We start from the raw sequence: 20,845 nt of genomic DNA, 5'->3' as shown, positions 1-20,845 counted from the left end.
TTAGAAAGCAGATTTAGACTCTTTTTCCTTCTTTATATTCTTCATTTTACATGTGAAAAGCAAATTAAAATATATTTTAAAATTAAAATTAAACTTTTAAAATTCTAACTAAGCAATATCTAAAATTTAAATTAAAATAATATTTTCAAATTGAAGGTAATTTAGAGTTTAAAAAAATATTTAACAGTAAAAATAGAATTTAATAGAAAAAAATTAACAGAAAATAAGTGTTTGATAATTTTACCACCAAAAGAGGCGCTAAGTGATATTATTCAATTAAAAGGGGTCAAAAATGTCATTTGGTCAAGTAAGAGGAGAGATAAGTGATATTTATATAATTTTGAGTTGAGATATTCTCTTTATATTTTTTTTTAATGACAAGTAGGACATTTGAAAACTTATTTTATCATTTCTCCTCCTCGGTGCATTGGCGCTTTTCTTTTAAAAAATATTGGCCATATTCGAAGTTTCTTAGGACTAATCAGTAAAAAACGCCAACACGAAGGTTTTTTTTTTTTTTTTCTTTTCGTTTAGAAGACGCGGGCAAGACGCGGGCAGAACTCGCAGGAAATCTACCCGAACCAGAAACGAAGACGCGAGCAGAAGTCAGTCAACGAGAAGGATATCAGAAATTCAGGAGAAATGCTCACCAGCTCCAGGCATCCATTCCTTCTCCTCTAAGCAAGTATTGTCGAGGGTCTTTCTCCTCTGCCCACATCTGTTTTTCTTCTCTTCCTTCGGCAACTTAGGCTTTACGGGCTTTATAGCAGATACTGTCTCTCGCCCTCGAAGCTCCAATTGAAATTCCTGAGTTTGGGATTCGGATTCACAAGGAGTCTTTGAAAGTGAGAGAAACATACAGAAGATGGCGGAGGGAATAATCGTGGGTTCATTCGCTGGTGCAGTAGCTGGAGAACTGCTGTCTATGGTATTAAAAACTAAGAATAAGACTATCAATTTCAGAAAAGACCTTGAACAACTCCAAAGTACTCTGGAACATGTGGTTCCTATTTTTAAAGAAGGGAGGCTACTGGATCTAGAGTTAAACGATCGTAAACGAGAAGGGCTGGAGAACTTGATCAAGAAGTTGCAGAAGGGAAAAGATCTTGTCCTCAGGTGCGACGAGGTCTCGTCTTTGAACATCGTTCAGAGGCTTCGTTACTCCACCAAGATCCTCAATTTGGATGAAACTATTCAGAGGTTTTGCCAACGGGAGTTGGTGGTTGAAATCTGGCGAGACACCAAAGTGGCTCAACGTGACGCCCAACTAGTTAAGCGCGACATTAACCAACTTATAGAGGAGATGGTAGAACTGAACCTGACTCTGCAGCAGGGACGGAACGTAGGTGCGATGGGTTCTGTTGGGAACTTGGGTTTGTTTTCCGTTCCTGAAATTCCAGATTTTGTTGTTGGATTCAAAATACCCCTGGAAGAATTGAAGATTGAATTGTTTAAAGAAGATTTGACTGTGCTGGGACTATGTGCTCCTGGTGGATGTGGGAAGTCCACTTTAGCTGCCATGCTTTGCCGAGACAGAAAAGTAAGAGGTAAGATATGAACTCCAGCCTATTATACTTTTTTCTCCTTTTTTATGAACAGATCTATCTAGACGTTATGGCTTTCTTATATTCTAATTGGTACAGAGAAATTCAAGGATCAAATATTCTTTGTAACTGTTTCAAGGACGCCTACATTAAAGATCCTACCAAGACTACTCAAGGAAATTAGTGGTAAAGAACCTGGGTCTGACCTGAGTGAAGGAGATGCAACTAAGCAATTTCATTACCTTCTAAAGCAGAGAGGATCAAAGCCACTATTGTTGGTTCTTGATGATGTTTGGGATGAATCAGTTATTGAGAAGTTTTTCTGTAGAGCAGAAGGATATAAGATGCTGGTTACATCAAGAGAAGCATTCAAAGTATATAATTCAAAGCCTCATTCTAAATATAATTTGAGGACGCTCAATCACCAGGATTCCATGGCTCTCTTTCGTCGGACAGCCCTGTCTCAAGATGGAATTGAGGATTATAAGCCAGATGAAGATATTCTGAATAAGGTGCTTTTCTCTAGCTCCCAACCACTTTGATTGCATAATGTGTATAAATGTTTAGATTAATATCTCCACTTGCACTTAGGATATAAAATTTTTAGCCTCTAAAACCACAATAGCCAGATTCAAACTCTGCACTTGGGGTTTTGATATGTCAAACAGAAAGGAAGCTAAGAAATTTTTCTTGCATAAAAGTAACTGATGTGAGGCAACTATGAGCCTAGTGTAGAAGATTAAAGAATATGAGAAAAGTGATTAGATTAAATTTCACCATGAACTGTTTTATATTTTTCTGGTCAAACATTTAGGATGAAAGCCATTGTAAAGAAATGAAATCCTTAAAAACTGAAGAGGTCTGATTACATGCATATTTATAAGTCTAGGCTAATAAGTCCACCGGTTGTCTTATGGAACAGAAAGACAGGAAGGTTGCCCCTTTTTTCTTTTGTAAGTCTAAACACCAAGATCTGAAGCTTTACATGTCAAACATCAGTATTTCAATCTTTAAAAAAAAGACACATGAACCTAAAATTTGTGTGGTCATGTAAGTCTTTGCTACAAAGAGTTTGGTATATGAGTTTGAATCAATTTTGACATGTGGATCAACAAGGAAAATGTTTCATTTTGGGTTTCTGACAGTTAAATTATAACATAGTACAGTCTTGTCCAACTTTATCTTGCATTGACAAATCCAGGTTAAGTAAGAAGAGTGAGCACTTTAACTTGTTTATCTGAAATTTTATGCTATCATTGGTCCTGCCCTCCTGAACTATGACTTACTCTACTTGATGGTGTTAAACTGCAGATAGTAAAATGTTGCAATGGTTTCCCACTTGCTATTGTGGTGATTGCCAGATCACTGTCCCAGCAGTCCCGAGTAATATGGGAAAACAGGGCTAAAAGACTAGCGAAAGGTGCCTCCATTCTTGACTTCAATGAACAATTGCAGGAACGTCTAGCAGCAAGCTTGGATTCCTTGGATAAAATTCGAGAGTGTTTTCTGGACTTGGCTTCATTTCCTGAAGACAAAAGAATCACTGCATCTGTTCTGATTGATATTTGGTATGAACTCTATGAGCTAGATTATGAAGATGATGCCTATGTCAATCTTGTTGAACTTGCATCTCGAAATCTTGTGAATTTGGTTGGAAACAGGTATTATTTTCCCTCAAGTCCTTCCGATCAGTAAACAAATTTGTTGGATGTATTTGTTTTTAATTGAAACTGTTTTTTTTTCTTTTCCCACTGGCTAAGTTGATTACCAAGATAACTGCTGTTCCTAGTTTTCTGTATATTTCTGATTATCATGTTCTGCATGTCAAGTTTTATTAAGGTGGTAAATTTACCATTTGACAAAGTCAATTAATGAAGAAACTATCTTAGCATGGTCCTGGTTTAGCTTAGGTCAGCACCAACCTGATGTTCTATTAATTGCTTTGATTGACATCGCGAACTGCTGCAAGGATGTAACAAACACTTGTCTCCCCCTTCAAAGCACCACCTGAATTGTACATCTGAGTTAGCATTCTACAATTAATTAAATCCCAGGTGAGGATTCCCCATGCTGCATTTGGGTCCATATTTTCAAAAACAAGTGAAGGGAAATAATGAAAGAAAATTATGTGAGACAGAAAATGCACTCTGGCAGTAAATAAATGATCTGAAGCCCTTAAATGAACAGTTTTATCGTTTTTATGGTTTCCTAAATGTCTTGCTGTTATATTCTCCAAGCAATTGATTGGATAGTGTAGTGTGTACAGGATGTATTTTCTAGTGGTAACATGTTTATATAAGCAGTAAATTCATTTTCTTTAGGAAAATTGCAACGGGGATTGTTGCTAGCTTCAATGGGGTATTTGTTACCCAACATGATCTCCTTAGAGACCTGGCTATGCACCAGAGTCGAGAGAATGAGAGTAAAAGACTTATCATGTACAAAAGAGAAGAAGGCCTTCCTGAGAGCTGGAGAAAAAAGGAGAACCAGAATCTTGATGCCCGTCTTATTTCTCTCTGCACAGGTTTCTTCACATTCTTCTTAAGTTCTTTACATGCTGAATCTTGAGTTATTCTTTTCCCTTTCCCTCTGCATAATAATTAATAGGCTGAATCTTGTAGGTGAAATGCGTGCTGATAGCTGGTATGACTTGCAACTTCCCGAAGCTGAAGTGCTGATTCTGAATTTCTCTGCAAGTAACTATGCCTTGCCCCCATTCATGGAAAAGATGAGGAAGCTCAAGGTTCTTATCATTGTGAACTGCGGACTCGCTTATGCCAAGTTAAGCAATTTGGTAACACCCAGTGAATTAACTAATCTAAAGAGGATCAGGTTAGAGAAAATCGTGATTCCATCCTTCCATGAATTCATGGTGCCTTTGAGGAATTTGCAGAAGATATCTTTAGTGATGTGTAACTTTGGACAAGCTTTGATGAATAGCAACATCAATGTCTCCAATGTGTTACCTAATCTTGTTGAGATTAACATCGATTACTGCCATACTCTGGAGAAATTGCCAACATGGATCTGTGATATCCTCAATTTACAGACACTCAGTATTACTAACTGTGATGGGTTATCTGCACTGCCTGATAGAATTGGATGTATAAAAAATTTAGATTTGTTGAGGTTGAGTGCATGTACGGGATTGCTCAAGTTACCAGATTCGATAAAAGGCCTTCAGAAGCTGAGGTTCCTCGATATAGCAGATTGTTGCAACTTAAATATGCTGCCTGATGGGATAGGTGAGTTACGCTGTTTGAAGAAGCTTGACATGAGAGGCTGCATTGAATTGACTGAATTGCCACTTTCAACCATGCATCTTATTCATTTAGAGGAAGTGATTTGTTGTGAAAACACTGCTCGTCTCTGGGAACATCTGGCATCTCGTCCGAAAATAACTGTGCTAAAAGAGGAGCACAGCTTGGAATTTTTAGGGATTTATATTTGACAACTGATTTGAATGAATCTTGGAGGGGCAAACATAAAAGTGGCTAATGGGAGAACTTCAATTAGTAACAGGGATGAATATTGGCTTGTAGCATGAGTGTCTGGGTATTTTAGTTTTGGGAAAGGAATGTCACCTGATCGGTTCGGTGGTGTGCACCTGTGTGCAGGCATAGCCAAGTAAGAAATAATCTTCTGCATTGAGTTTCAAACTCTTTTGTCTACTGGAGTCATTTATCTAAATTGGTTTTCCCAATCAATAAGAGGGATGGATATGGGCATGTACTGATGTACCATGATTTTGTTGTTATTTTTGTTTTTAAACTGTTGTCTATGGATGTCTTTTCTCTACTCAATTGGTTTCATATTGTAAAATTGAATATGAACAGTGGTGCTATTTTGTTGCTATAGGTTCAGTTTATGTTTTTAGACTTCAGAGGTAAATTGTCTGTGAACTTGTATACCTTCATGTAATTTGTCCACCTGAGTAGTTTTGTTCAAATCCTCTTATCAATCTAGAAATTTTTTGGAAGGGGTTTAATAAAATTATACACACTAGCATCTTATTTATCATTAGATGGAATAAGAGCATCTCATTCATTCAAATCATCCACAAATATGTCATTTTCGTCCACTCTCATTGTGCCCAGTGCTGTTGTTTTCTCTCTCCCCCCCCGCTCCCCCTCTGTAACTGGCAGCCTATCCCTTCCCCCCTCCTCTGCTTTGTACTTTGCTTACTACCTACCCTGTGTCTGTACCCAAGCCCTGCACTTATTCTTGGGTCCTACCTTGTCTCTGTACCCAAGCCCTGCCTTCATCTTATTATTCCTAGTTTTGTCACTTATCCATTGTTGTTTTTTTTTTTAATGTACAAATGTGCTTTTATATATAGAAGACATGGATATTACATATGCCACCTGTAGGGGTTGAACCACGATCTCTCCGTTGAGAAGTCAAGTTCCTAACTATCATCTTCATCAATCATGATTTATTGGTTATGAGACTCTTTAAATAGTAATCATCCTCGAACCTTCCTCTTAGAAAAAACCTACAAGCCTTTCGGCACCTACCTTCTCTGTTCATCAACAGGTTGTGCCTGCTTCGATCACCCTGATTCAGTACTCCAAGTGTTGGAAACGACGACTGAATCTGCAAGACCATCTCAGATGCCCAACAGTCTCATGGATTATGAGAATCTATTGAAACATCTTATCCATCAGATGATTCTCTCCAACTCCACTGGAGCTTCACAGCCATGGGCTTTGAGCGACGACGATCCATTACGAGCCGGGTTAACACTTCAACTGGACACGGTTGGAGTTCGAAGAAATCGGCCTGTAAGTGAACCTTCAACTCACCTTTCCAAGGGTCAAATTAATTAGTTTTTATATTTGTCTATTTAGTTGATTAAAATAGTTCATTTCATTTTTTGTTATAAGTTTTTTTTATTGCTTTTCTCTCCGCATCCACGTCTTTGTTAAGAGATGCCATTCATTATGGACGTAACAACCATGATTGATTTTCTTCTCACTTTTCATTTTTCTTTAAGAATTCATTATGTGATTTATTTATTTATTTTTATAAAAAAATTTTATTTTCAAAAATTATATTTATATTTTCACTAAGCACTGAAACTGTTAGTTGTGTATTAGAGTGTTGTAATCCTAGATCGGAATTGTACGAGTGAGAATGGTAGAAGATATGAACACATATGTTAGATTAAATATTAAATTGAATTATATATAATATAATCCATTTTTTTCTATTTATTTTTTTATTTGAATAATGGTAATGTAATCTACTCAAGGGAGCCAACAAAGGTTTCGCATAAGTGAATTTACACCAAAAAAAATGTTAAGAAATCAACATAATCGGTTAAAGAGTCAACTATCAAAGAGGGAGAGTAATTTGATCATTTTAAAATGTGAGGAGAAAATGAGAGTTAAAGGTTTACGTTTTGGGGAGAATCAAGGTTGAACTTTTTAAAGTAAATATAGGGAACTAGAAAATTTTCGTTGATCAAAGTCTTTCGAAGTCCCGGTTGAACTTCAATGCTGCGCATTTACTTATTGATTTTGAATTCTTCTTCCGTGATACAAGAAAGCTTTATCAAAGATCTGGTTGAACAAGAATGGAAAAATTATGACGACAACGTTTCGCACATTTACGCAAGTGAGAAAAGACTGAATGACATTAAGACATATATGGCCAAGCTTGAGTGGTACAAGAAGACCACCCCTACCAAGATGGGCTACTGTGATGCCTTTAAGAACAGAAAGGACGACAAAAGGGTTATAGAAGCTGGTAAGTGTAGAATTTTCCTCACAAAATATTGGGAAGAAGTGGTTAAGGAGACAGTGACCAAACCTCCAATGAGGCAGCCTGAAGCTGGTACAACCTACAGGAGAATGGTCGAACCTCTTGATATTGCTGATCATTATAGAAATGGTAACACTGATTACCGCAACAAAGGGAGAGCTAAACATTATAAGGTGTTGGAGGAATGGCTTGGGGATAGGAGACAAGGCAACACTGCTGCTAATACTTGAACCGAGGATTCTTGCTTCTGGGCAGATGTGGAGGAAGCTATGATATTGACTGAATCAGTGAAGATGAATTTGGAAGTACTGAATCAAGGTCATCGAAACAGGAACAACCTGTTGATGAACAGAGGAGGTAGGTGCCGAAAGGCTTGTAAATTTTTTCTGGGAGGAAGGTTCAAGGAATGAGATCTCCATATGAGACAACATTCAGGAACCGAGATTTCCATAAGGAACGGACTTGAATGGCTTTGGACAAGCCCTCATCACTGAGGAGTGGAGATCAAAATGTGATGCAAATGGAGAGGCTAGCAGGGTCTGATTTTTGGTTTTGAAGAAGCCATAGACAGAGGAGAGATGCAGCCCATCCTCCTGTATCCTGTGATAATCAATGTCTTATTCGATTCCATTTTTTTGGAACACTACAAAAAGAAAGAAATCCGAAATAGTAGTTAAAACACTTACTTTATCGAGACGGACGGTCAAGATCGAAATTTCGGTCGAGATTTTGATCTCGACAGTTCACTGCATATGCTACAGCGCTGAGGGACTGAACTGTTCAAAGAAAACGTGTATGTGCTTGGATTATGTGCTCCTGGAGGACATGGGAAGTCAACACTAGTTGCCATGCTTTGCCGAGACGAAGAGGTTAGAGGTAAGAATACTAAGAAATGACTTCCAATAACTTCAAAAAAAAATCCCAATCCTTCTCCTCTTCCCGTTCTCCCCTTCGTCTTTTTGATTGACTTCTTTGTTGCCTACTTTCTTCACTTTTCTTTGTTCATGAAAATGGAATGGGTGGAACTGGAATGTCTTCTCACAAGGGTAGAACACCTTTCCTACTTACCAAGAGCAAACTCTATTCTTTCATCTTCGTTTTTGTCACAGACCGCAAAAACTTGTCCTGTAAACTGGCAAAACATTATAATCCAAATGATGTTTTTTCCTTACCTCCATAGTTAGCAATACTTCTTTTCTTGACAACCAAACCCATCCTTAGAACTAGGAACCAATGTGCTAGGCTTTTGAAGTTAAAATAATCCAGAGAGTGCCTTCTTGAATTTGCAAACCATATTCAAGAGTGATTCAAGAAGGCACTCTCTCTCTTATGGTTACGCTCTCTGGTTTAATTAATAGATTTGGCTTAACCTTTTGAACTTTCTTACTGTGTTTGGTACAGGCAAATTCAAGAGTGATATATTCTTCCTTAGATGTTCCAGAGGACGGATGAGTCAAATCCCACCCCTGCCTTGGACATTCTACGGAGGGTACTTGAAGCGATCAGTGGTAAGGTGCTTCCTTCTGGCCTTAGTGAAGAAAATGCAATAATGCAATTTCATCAAATTCTGGAGGAGAGAAGGTCAAAGCCACTCTTGTTGGTTCTAGAATCTAGATGATGTTTGGGAAGAACCAATTATTGAAAAGTTTTTCTCCAGAACAGAATGATATAAGTTGCTGGTCACGTCAAGAGAAGCATTCGAAGTGTTGTGATGTGTACAGGGGTATTTTAGGCTTTCTAGAGGTTTTGGGATTGACTATGTCTTATTGTTTAGTTTAAGGGGCATGATAGTTTTTTCACTATCTCTATTTGTATACATGAATTGGGGGTTAGGGATTTACAATCTCATTCGATCAAAACATTTCTCTCCTCTATTTCTCTGGTTTCTTGAAAAGCCAAAGCCCGAAGGGTTGCTGGTTGCTGTGTTTGAAGCTGCTGGTACAAGAGTAATGAAGTGTGATTATTGAAGCTTGCTTGCTTTTGAAGGCTTGAGAGAATGTTGGGTAAATATCATAGTGCTGTAACCACCTTCTCTTGATCATTTGAATATTGCATAAGCTTGGTGAGTGCTCAACTCATTCTTGGACATAGGTCTATGATTGAACCAAGTAAAACTGTGGTGTCTTGTCTTTGATTCATACTTCTATTTCTTTCTTGGTGATAATCCGCAGACCCACATCCTTTGTAATTCCTTTCCCTACAATTCCCTATAATTCCTTCATTGGATTGTGCCATGTGGCATTTAAGTAATCCAATGGTTATCCAACAAAAAAGAGTTGAAATAAAATTCAAATTTATGGGTGAATTTAAATAAAATTCAAATTTAGTTTAAATTAGATAACCATTGGATTACTTAAATGCCACATGGCACAATTCAATGAGGGAATTGCAGGGAATTGTAGGAAAATAAATTACAGAGGATGTGAATCCAATAATCCGCTGAACATATCATAGTTTTCTTAACACGAAGTATATAATTTGAAATATCATTCCAAATATCCTTTGGAAAAGTTGAACCAAGAGGATTCCAAGGAACTCTTTAAGCGACTAGCATTTTCTCAATGCATGGACTATGAGCCAGATGACGATCTTATAACTGAGGTGCTTTGTCTATCACCCAACATTCCAACCCCATGCTTGTTTAATGGAATATGAAAGACATCAAGGTCATTCATTTAATTTTTAATAGTCAAATCCCCAATAATTGGAAGAGCTACAGGTCAGACAAGGTTGCATCATTTAAAATTATGCATGAATCATTTCTGTGATAATACAAGTTTTCCATTTGAAAAAATAGGCTAGATGTTTGAGGTTAGGATTTAAATGGATTAGTAAATTACAGGAACCTAGTTCAGTTTTATCTTAGATGCAGATTAGGTAAGAAAATTGAGCATTTTAACTTATTTAGCTGAACTTTTATGCCATCATTTTATTCGGCTGAATTGTTTTTTTTTTTTTTTTTTTTTTTTGGTAATCAAACTTTCAATTAGAAGAACGGCAAGAAAAGGCCGAGGCATCCTGATTACAAGCTTCAAGAAGCCAAGGAATGGAATTAGGCCAGACAGTTCTACTTGCCACAGACTGGGCCTTCCTAGCTAGACTATCGGCTACAGAATTAGCCCATCTAGAAACATAATGAACCGACCACGACGGTTCAAGATCAAACGCCCGACGTATATCTTCCACCACCCGATGAGAATCCAATTGAACCGGCAGAAATGGGTCTTCAAAATAATGAACCAGAGTCAATGAATCCGATTCAAACATAACATTCACCAAGCCTTCGTTCATCGCCCACCAGACTGCTTCTCTAAGAGCCATCGCCTCTCCTAGAATAATAGAAGTCGGATTAGCAGGAATCGAGACCGCACTAAGACATGCTCCTCTGAAATCCCTCAACACGAACCCCATTCCGGCAGTATTGTCTCCTTCAGCAAGAGAGAAGTCAGAATTGATTTTCACCGAAGCTTGCGGAGGAGGAGTCCATGCCCTAATCGCTTCATCTGCAGGTGCAACAACCGAACTTGACAGCGCCCAGAATTCATGGTATGCCTTCCTTACTTTGTTCACGATCCATTCAGGACTTCCCATTTTTCCTTCAAAATAGAGCTCATTTCTTGCCAGCCAGATGAACCAACAAGTGAAGGAGAACAGGCTGAAAGTTTCCACATTTACCTTCAGATTAGGAAACGGAAATTTGCCCCAATTGTTGAGAATCATCACCAGCGATTTCTGCTCTAACAGATCCACAAAGCCAGATAACCCTAAACCGAACCAGATTGCTCGGGATTGAACACAATCGAACAGCAAATGGTCAATTGATTCCACAACCGATCCACATCTTCTGCAGGTAGGGTCAATTTTGATTTGTCTCTTTTGTAAATTCTCCCCTGTAGCTGTAGCCTAATTCACTGCTTTCCAAAGAAATGACTGGATTTTTGGATAACACTTGGCTTTCCATATTAGTTCCCAGGCCTTTGAAGATACATCTTCCCACTGATGCCGATGTGAAGTTGAAGGAGAGACTGAAGTTTGGATATCTCTCTGATTGCACAGCACATGGTAGGCACTTTTAACTGTGAAAATTCCATTAGAGGCTCCACCCCAGCACATAGTATCCTCAGTAGGTATACGCCCTAATTGAATTTTCAAAATTTCATTCATTTCTTGGACTGTAAACAGATGTTGTAATAATTTTTTTTCCAAGTTTTTGTGATGGGCTCAATAAGATCGGAGACCCATTGGATTGAACATCCGCTCGGTTTAACAGATGAAATTCTGAAATTAGGCATACCTGGGATCCAGTTTGATTCCCAAATTGGTGTATTGGCTCCGTTTCCAATCAGACTTAGAAGACCCAGCTGAAGTACTTCTCTTCCTTTAATGATGCTTTGCCATGCCCATGACGAACTTGTACCCTTCCTAGCCTCCAAGAAGCTACAGTTAGGAAAGTACACAGACTTCATAAATTTGGCCCATTGGGATTCGGGATATGCCCACAGTCTCCAAGCCACCTTTGAGAGCAAAGCCCGATTGTGTAATATCGGATCTCGAAACCCGAGACCACCTTTTGCCTTAGACCTACATAGTCTAGTCCACGACATCCAATGCACCCTGTGTTCATCCCCTTTCTGTCCCCAATAAAAATTTGTAATTGATTTCCTTATGTCATTCTGTAACTCCACCGGAAGAAGGAAATGGGATCCTGCATAGGAAGAGATCGTTGAAGCCACAGACTTGATCAAAGTTTCCCGTCCTGCCTGAGAGAGTAACTTTGCTTTCCATCCCAAAGTTCTTTTTCTGACTTTTGCCCCCACATCTTGAAAAATAGATGACTTCTTAACACCAAAGTCAGAAGGTAAACCCAAGTATTTTGAAGGACCTTCTCCATACTTGATTTTGAGAACTCTAGAAAACCATCTTCGGAACCGAACAGGGGTGTTAGGACTGAAAGTGAAGGATGATTTGTTCTCATTAATGGCTTGGCCGCTTGCTTGGCAAAAGAGGTCCATACACTCTTTGAGGTGACACATCTGCTGTAGATTTACTTCTGAAAACATCAAGCAATCATCAGCGAATAAAAGATGAGAGATACTAGAAGCCCTGTTCTTGACACAAATGCCTTTGATCAGCCCTTGATTCTCCGCTCCATTCATAATAGAACTAAGGATTTGTGATCCTAGTATGAAAATAAATGGAGAAAGAGGGTCACCTTGCCGTATGCCTCGTGAAGGACAGAAAGAACCTTTCTCCACCCCATTCACCAATAAGGTGTACGAAACCGTAGTGGTACACTCCATCACCATATTAACCCATTGCGGAGAGAAACCCAATTTGAGTAAAGCGGCTCTAATGAAAGGCCATTCGAGCCTGTCGTATGCCTTTTGCATATCCAATTTCATCGCCATAAATTTCTTCTTCCCTTTTTTCCGATGTTTCACATAATGGAAAATTTCATGAGCCATAAATATGTTGTCAGAGATAAGCCTATCAGGAACAAAGGCAGATTGGGAAGGAGATATGATACCTGTGAGAGATGTCTTTAATCTATCAGCAAAGATCTTAGAGATGAGTTTGACCACCACACCACATAAGCTTTCTGTGTTTTCTAAGGCTATTTTTTATCAATTTTCATTGTCTATTATAAGATTTTTTTATTATTTTAAATTGTTTGGCATCTATTATTATTTTTATTTAAAATAATAGAAAAACCTCCAAAATCTACATGATTAAAAGTTTGGATTATTCTTGAAAGTCATTCTCCTCAATTATGTGGGGTATACTTGGAATTTTGAAGTTATGATAGGGGTATAGCAGTAAAAATACATTATTTTATAAAATCACTTCTCAGACCCTACCGCATCTCTAATTTCCTGGAAAAATTCTTCAGTTTACGGCGGCTTCTCTCAAACCCACCTTCCCTGTCTCAAGGAAGCTCTCAATTCCTGCAAAAGAAATTTCTCAATTCTGAAGGTGGATCTGCATTGATGAATTTCTTTTCTAGTTCTCTCTATTTTCTTGTTTCGGAGTTTTGAAAGGATTTATTTTTAATTTTATTTCATTTCTTTTTGGACGATCTGTATCACAACGCTCTCCGTCGATGCTTCCTCCTGGTTGAGAAATCATTGAGCAGTTTTAGATTTTTATAATACAAATTAACCGAATATTTTACCTGATGTTTTGGATAATCTCTTCTTTTGGTTTTCGAATTTTTGGGTTCAGCTCTGTTTCCTTGATCGATGTTGATCTTATTTTGTAACTGTTTGGGTAATGAACAGATTCAGTTTACCTGAAGCTTCACTGCCCAAAAGCTCATCAGCAATTCCAAGGGTTAGCAGACTAAGCAGGGCCTCAAAGATCGACTGACCTCAAAGACTTCTCCCCTGCAAAAGCCTCGAGTTTCAGTTGACCGTTCCTAAGGTAAGTGAAAGAAAGGACAGATTATATTTTCATCGGTCATTGTTTTAACTTCCTAACAATCTAGGTGCCTGCCGATTAACAATATGGAAAATACCGACTGATGTGTTTTGCTTAACATGGTCTTGGTGAATGTTCTACATTAGAATAACAACTTTGTTTCCAAGTGAAGGATGTTATTTTTTCTTGGAGTGGTCAGTGCATCAATTCTCCATGTGTAAAATACTGTGATTGGTATTGTCATGTATGCCTTGAAACCACAAGTGAAAACAGAACTTCTATAAGAGTCTTCTAACTTTAACTTTGTACATGCTTGGGAAAATGGTGAGCATACAAAGCTATTATCCCCCAACTAGTGTCAATCATGTTCAGTGGATTTCATAATTTGTCTTTTAAAATTGCTAGGCAATGGGCTTGGTTTCCTTTTTCTATCTGCTTCGTATGAACACAAAAGGAAAAAAGAAAGCAAGTAAGAAAGATGATAAATTTGGACTGAATTCATCTTAGTTATTTGTGTTGCTTCAGCCATTCGGCTTTTGCAGTTTTTTCTTTCAGATTTAGTTTTGTGAAAATTTTCTCAACTCCTTTTCCTTAGAATAAGCAGATACTTTTTGATCTGTACCTCCTGATTTGTAAGACTGTTCAAAAACTATATTTGGGTTGCTGCACCTGCAAAATAAAGTAACAGTTAACACGTGATGCATGTACACAACATACTACAGGCACATATGTCCAAGAAGTTCAAAGCTCACACAAACATGTATCTATTTTTCTTTTCACATATAATACACAATAAAACATGCAGGGTCAAAATAATCAAAACCAAAAATATACATATAAATCATCTAAGCATAGTACCCAAGTCAAAACCATGAAGTGATGCTCTTATGGATTGATGAAACTGAGATTTTTTCAAAGTACGTGTTGTCTTATATCAAGTATTGTATCGCATTGGTATGTATAATCTAGTGGGTCCTTTTAGAAGGAAGAGTTAGAAATACTAAAGTGTCTCCCTGGAAGATGTAAATTATTGCGGAAGCTATTGGAGGGCTAAGTTTTAACTAGATCTGCTTGTAAATTTTCTGCTGGAAGTATCCTAAGGCCAAGGATTGAAGTATCGAAGTTTAGTATTGTATCATTAGGGGAATTAAAAACAGCATTGTTTCATATGAAGTATTGTGTCGTACTAGTCTCTCCAATCTGATATGTTACCTTAAAAAAAAAAGATTAAAAGAAAATATTGAATTGTCTCCATGGAAGATGTAAATTATCTCGGAAGGAGTTGGCTCTAAGGTTTAGTAAGGTTTAGTATTGCATCTAATCAGTTTGTATAATTTGTTTTCTCCTTTGAAAACAAAATGAAGAGGTGTATGGATATGCATTGTATTGATTTGATTGCATCCAGTATAGTTAAGGACCCAAAAAAAAAACTCTTGTCAGAGGGGGATTTTTATTTTTTTATTTTTTTGGGGGTTGGGGGTGGTGGGGGTATAAACATATCCAGGAATATTCCAAGAATGTAGGCTGTGTGATGCAAGTCAAGCCAATAAAGATCATATTCTTTTGCATTTTATTGCCATTGGGTAAATGTGGGACCACTAGTCATCAATTTAGAATGAACAAGGGATCTACTCATCAAGGCAAAGACATTGTTAATAGCTGACCAACATGTTGATGATGAAGTACTCTAAATTTTAGTTCATCTAGATTACACCAAATGTATTGTAATCTTTGTTGTCTATCTAATCTATTCAATTTCTTCTTTACACCATTAATATGTTGATTTGCTCTGATTAATTGTGGTATTTTGGTCTTTATATTGTTATTTCTTAATCTATGCTATTCAATTTGAAAGTAGTGGTAGCGATGGTGATGAGGTCTTGGACATCGCCGATGTGGTAGGCCGCACAGAACAATTACGATGGGAATCATATCGAAAGGAAATTGCAAAACAAATCATGGAAGCTTATTAGGATAGACGATGAATGTATATATACTTATTTTCTTTATAAGTATTTGGTGTAATTTTAATTTTAGTAGACATTACATTGATATTGTAGTAAGTATGATTGTTTTCTTGGAAAATTTATAGTTTATATGAATATTGTTAAGCTAATATTTTGTTTGATGCATTTTTTGGTAATTAGTTAATTGTTAATATTTAGATTAATAGGATTTTTTTTTGTATTAATTTTCATTATTAATTTCTAGAAAATTTTCATTTGACATACCAAACTTATTTTTCATTCTATAATTTATTGTCGACAAATGTCACCAAACCATTTTTCATTCTTGACCAATAATGAAATCTTGTTAATTTGGTTGGAAGCAGGTATACATATTTCTTTTATCGTTTTGATAAAAAATTAATTTCATTGCATGTATTTGTCGTAGTTGAGGAAAGGAATAGTGAGGGATGAAATGGTATGTCAGAAGAGTCCCTTTATTATTCATGAATGGGATATGGATTACAAGTATGGTATGCTTAACTAGAGCTGAGTCACGGTATGGTCGGTATCCTTAGTCTTTGCATCCACTAAATCTAGAAAGGTAACCCGTATCCTTGCCAATCTCCCTCAAGTGGGTTCATAGATTTATGTTATGCCTAACTTGGATACGATAGGATGGAAGATGTCAATCCCTTAGTAAGATGCGTCAGCAAAGTTATCCTCTGAAGTGACGAATGGAATGCAGGTCATGCCTTCTTATGTTTTTTCTTTGATGGAATATCAATTTATCTCAATTTGGTTGGTTCTATGCTGATCTGTATTGTAGGATATACTGACTGCATCCTTCTGTCATTGCTTTGTACTTGGCTTAGGCATTTGATGTGGATACTGACGGTTTCTTACTTTGCCATGTAACTGTATAACCTGAGATAACCTCAAGGGAATGTGCAATATTTTGAGGTTGAATGTCAATCATTAGCAGAGCTTGCCAAAGGATCCAACTATAGATTAGTATTGTTTGAGAATAGGACACCTTTTCTTGCGCTGACTTCAAATACCTTAGAATCCAGTGCACATCCTCAAGATGAGCTGTTTGGTGTCATCTATGGATCAGTTTGCAAGTCACACAACATAGACTAACATCTGGTTGGGCATGGAGACGTATGTCTTTTACAAGACAGATATTGTTTCTTATCCATTGGATCACCTCCCTGACCCCTTTGTTGATTATTGGCTTCAATGTGTGGATCTACAAGCTTTTGCCCCAGTGCCCTGTCTCTTCAAGAAGGTTCAGGATGTATTTTCTTTTGAAAATAAAAATTACTGTTGGTAGATCAGGCAATCTCAATCCCGAGGAAGTATCTGAGAGAGCTTAAGTCCTTGGTTTCATTTATTTACTGGGTTTCTTATTCATGATGGCTCTGTAACTGTATCTATGTTACAATTTTTATTTTTTTCATCATTAGTTTAATACACATAGATTCTTATTGGAAAAAAAAAACAAAGAGTAGCAAGCTGACCTGCCTTTTGTTTAGTAAAGAGAATGTGATTAGCATGACTTTGTTTATATTCATACTTCTATGTGGCTTTTGGAACCTGCCAAACGAAGCATGAGGAGAATGCTTGAGAGTTGAGGCCATAGAGGGAGTTTACTGTCAATATACGTCTCTAGTTAATGCTTGAGGCCATTGAGGGAGTTCACTATCAATATACATCTCCAGTTATTGATATTACTCAAAGCTAGGAGGAATAGTATGCTCAGTTAGGGTAGAGTCATGATAGGTTGGGATCCTTATCCTCTACATACAATGATTCTAAACAGGTAATCCATATCCTTAACAGTTGATCTAATTGAAGCTGATAGTTTTCTATGTTTAAGTTACCAAGATGGCTCTATTTCCAATTTCATGTTGATATTTCCAAACCTGTTCTCCATAGCAAGTTCTATTGAGTAAACTGAGCTATTGACAGACTTAATAGAAACAGAAACAACTCTCTTAGGATGATTTGGTTTAGCTGCGGTCATACTCAACCACTTCTTATTCTACTGATTGTTTAGATTGACACAAAACTTATGCCGTGGATGCAATAAACTTTTTTTTTTTCTCTGGTGAACAATAAATTTTCAGAGCACCAGTGAATCGTTTGTCTTTGTTAGCAGTCTACAACTAATTAAATCTCAACCCCAATAAATGATTTGAGCCCCATAAATGATGAACAGTTTTATTTCCTTGGTGGTTCTGTAAATGTTCTATTATATTCTTCAAACAACGAATTCAAAAGTGTTCCCAAGACCTGTCTACTTGTGGTTAACATCTATCTATAAGTGGTAAATTCATTTTCACCAGGAAATTTGCGAAGGAGGTTGATGCTAGCTACGATGAGCTATTTGTTACCCAGCATGATCTGCTCAGGGACCTAGCTATCTATGAGAGTCGACAACAGCAGCGTAAAAGACTTGTCATAAACACAAGAGAAAAAGGCCTTCTTGAGAGCTGGATAAATAAGGAGAATCTGTCTCAGTGCTCAGCTTGTTTCTCTCTGCACAGGTTTCCTCATATTCATTCTAACATGCTAAACAGTTGTATTGTTTCATGAGTTTTTAATTTTGGTTTTTCTCTGCATAACAAGTGATACCTTGAATCTTGCAGGTTAAGTGTGTCCAGAAGGCTTGTCTCATTTACAACTTCTCAACATTGAGGTGATGATTCTGAATTCTTCAACAAGAAACTGTGAATTACCCTCATTTGTGGAAAATATGAGGAATCTGAAGGCTCTTATCATTGTAAACCAAGGATGGACCCATGCAGAGCTAAGCAGGTTCATGAGAATTCATGGGTTGGCTAATCTAAAGAGGATCAGGTTAGAGAAAGTTTTGGTTCATTCTCTTCATGAATTCATAGTGCCATTTATGAATTTGCAGTAGATATCTTTAGTTTTGTGTGATTTTGGCCAAGCTTTGGTGAAGTGTTCCGTCAACGCATCCCATGTCTTACCTAATCTTGTTGAGATCAACATTGATTACTGCCATTGTCTGGTAGAATTGCCTTCATGGATCTGTGATATCATCAGTTTAGAGAGACTTATTGACTTATCATTACTAATTGTGATAGCTTATCTGAATTACCTGAGAGAATTGGGTGTATAACTGATTTAGAGTTATTAAGGCTGCATGCGTATACTGCATTACTTCAGTTACCAGACTCAATCAAAGGATTCCAGAAGCTGGGATTCCTTGATATATCAGATTGCTGCAACTTAAGAATGCTGCCTTGCGTGTTGGGTGAGCTACGTTGTTCGAAAGTGGCAATTCAGTCAATTCAATGCAGCTTCTCATGTCAAGCTTCTTCAAACAACGTACCTCACCTATCCCATCAGGCAGCATATTTAAGTTGCAACAATCTTCTATATCAAGGCCATCTTCATCACTTATCTTGGCTGAGATGTTCCGTGCGAGCATTTACAGCTCCTCTAACCAATAATGTGAACCGACTCAATTTGAAAAAGCAACCTACTGAATTATGGAAAAAGAAAAAAAGCAACTTGGGTATTTAAAAAAAATAAGGAAAAAGGAAAAGGTGAAACTTTGGATCTTTGGGGGAATCATATGTGAAAGTTTGAGTAGAGTAATTTTAATAAATAGAGTCTAACTATAAGGGAGTGACAAAAATTTTCTCTTTAAAACAAACCTGGCTAGGAAAGATAAACGCAGCTCTAGGGTATTGGAATCTCATCGCCGATTATAATTTTTTTAATTTTATTTTCTACAAATCTAGTATTCTTTGAGTCTTTCACGTGTTCTCTACTTAAGTTGGCCTAAAATTCGTGTTGCCTCCCTTAAGTGGCCTAAATTATGCGTAACCCACAACTAAATTGCATCCAGATCCAGTACACAACTCATAAGTTTAATTTAGTGTCAGTTAACTCTTAATATGAAATGACCAAAATGCCCTCATAGTATTAAATTACTAAAATACCCTTCACTTATCTTCTTCCTAGATGAAGAGATAGTGTTGCACACATCAAGGCCTCTATTACCAAATACTTTAAGTGAGGAAGTGAGGACTAGTCTGTTTAAAAGCATATAACAAGGAACCAATACATTGTCTAATGACTACTACATTTTTAAGGATACTAACTTTAACGGTTTTAGTCAGACCACACTCCAACAATGACTCACTTATATAGCACCTGTATCCTCTGTAGAATATCAGAAGACATTAGTTGTAATAAACACTGCTACTCTTTGTAATTGCTATCCTAAGTAAAACAAGTTTTATTCAGCATTAAAAAAAAAAAAAAAAAAAAAAAAAAAAAAGACTACTACACTTACTAAATAAAAATTCAAGCTTAACGTTTTTTCACAACTAAAAAGAGTCACAATGCACATTAAATTGAGTTTAGGCTCTCTTTTGTATTGTTGAAATATAAGGAAATTTTCTCTCTTTCTTGCACTTACTTTCTATTTACTATTACTCCTTTCTTAAAAAATTCCTCCTAAAAAGTGAAACTCTTACCTCTTATTCTCCTCTTATATTTAACAATTGCCAAACTACCCTTTATTATGTCCCTTTAGTCCATTAAAGCAATTTTTTCTTCTTTTTCTCTTCTCTTTGTATAAGAATCTATTATATGTGATTTGATGCGTTTTTATGCCTTTTTTTTTCTCCTTTCTTTTTCCTTTCTCCTTTTTTATAGAAAATTTTCACTTTTTTTTAATTTTTCATTTGATGGATTCAAGAACGAGAAATAGAAAAAAAGAAAATCTAATTACATTTAATGAGGTCCTCTAAAAAAAAGGGAGAAAGAAAAGCATAAAAGAAAAGTTCATAAAAAAGAGGTTAAAAGAAAAAGAAAAAGGGGGGAAAAAAACACACCTACAATGTATTGCTACAAAGGTAAAGATGAAGAGAAAAAATTAAAAACATCAACATAATCAATTAAAGAGGTTAAAATAAACAAAGGATAATTTAGTTATCTTAAAATATTAGGGGAGGAGAAGCAAAAGTTTATTTTTTGGGAGAATTGGAGAAGTGAAACTCTTGAGAAGGGAGTATGAGTAAATAGTGATTAAGTACAGAAAAGAGAGAAATTTTAGGAAAATTTATGATTATTTGATCAGTGAACATAAATAGATACATTTGGTATGATTTATGACCCTTGTTTCTT

General features: G+C 36.7%; 2 protein-coding genes and 1 pseudogene across 3 annotated transcripts; all 3 read left to right on the top strand.

The window, feature by feature from the left end:
- The first annotated feature begins 544 nt into the window (after nt 1-544).
- Nucleotides 545-5,604, top strand: LOC149014921 (putative disease resistance protein At5g47280). Its single transcript, XM_089154940.1, has 5 exons — nt 545-1,547; nt 1,644-2,056; nt 2,856-3,205; nt 3,866-4,068; nt 4,166-5,604. Exons 1-5 carry the CDS (start codon nt 866-868, stop codon nt 4,993-4,995), a joined length of 2,478 nt encoding a protein of 825 aa, XP_089011066.1. The 5' UTR covers nt 545-865; the 3' UTR covers nt 4,996-5,604.
- On the top strand, nt 5,122-7,540 carry LOC149014920 (senescence-associated carboxylesterase 101-like). The gene is made up of 3 exons (XM_089155383.1): nt 5,122-5,171; nt 6,007-6,359; nt 7,092-7,540. Exons 1-3 carry the CDS (start codon nt 5,122-5,124, stop codon nt 7,538-7,540), a joined length of 852 nt encoding a protein of 283 aa, XP_089011509.1.
- A 39-nt stretch (nt 7,541-7,579) lies between these two features.
- LOC149014919 (putative disease resistance protein At5g66900) lies at nt 7,580-19,994 on the top strand (annotated as a pseudogene). The gene is made up of 7 exons (XR_016173425.1): nt 7,580-7,667; nt 8,079-8,186; nt 8,712-9,023; nt 9,781-9,911; nt 16,034-16,059; nt 18,025-18,225; nt 18,328-19,994. The product of XR_016173425.1 is annotated as a putative disease resistance protein At5g66900 (transcript).
- Nucleotides 19,995-20,845: the final 851 nt, after the last annotated feature.

The sequence above is a fragment of the Hakea prostrata genome, chromosome 5 (genome assembly GCF_041222555.1).
Source record: "Hakea prostrata isolate BN-2017 chromosome 5, UWA_Hpros_2, whole genome shotgun sequence".
NCBI lineage: Eukaryota > Viridiplantae > Streptophyta > Magnoliopsida > Proteales > Proteaceae > Hakea > Hakea prostrata.
The sequence above is the reverse complement of the archived record's forward strand: the minus strand, read 5'-3'. Positions and strand labels throughout refer to the sequence as shown.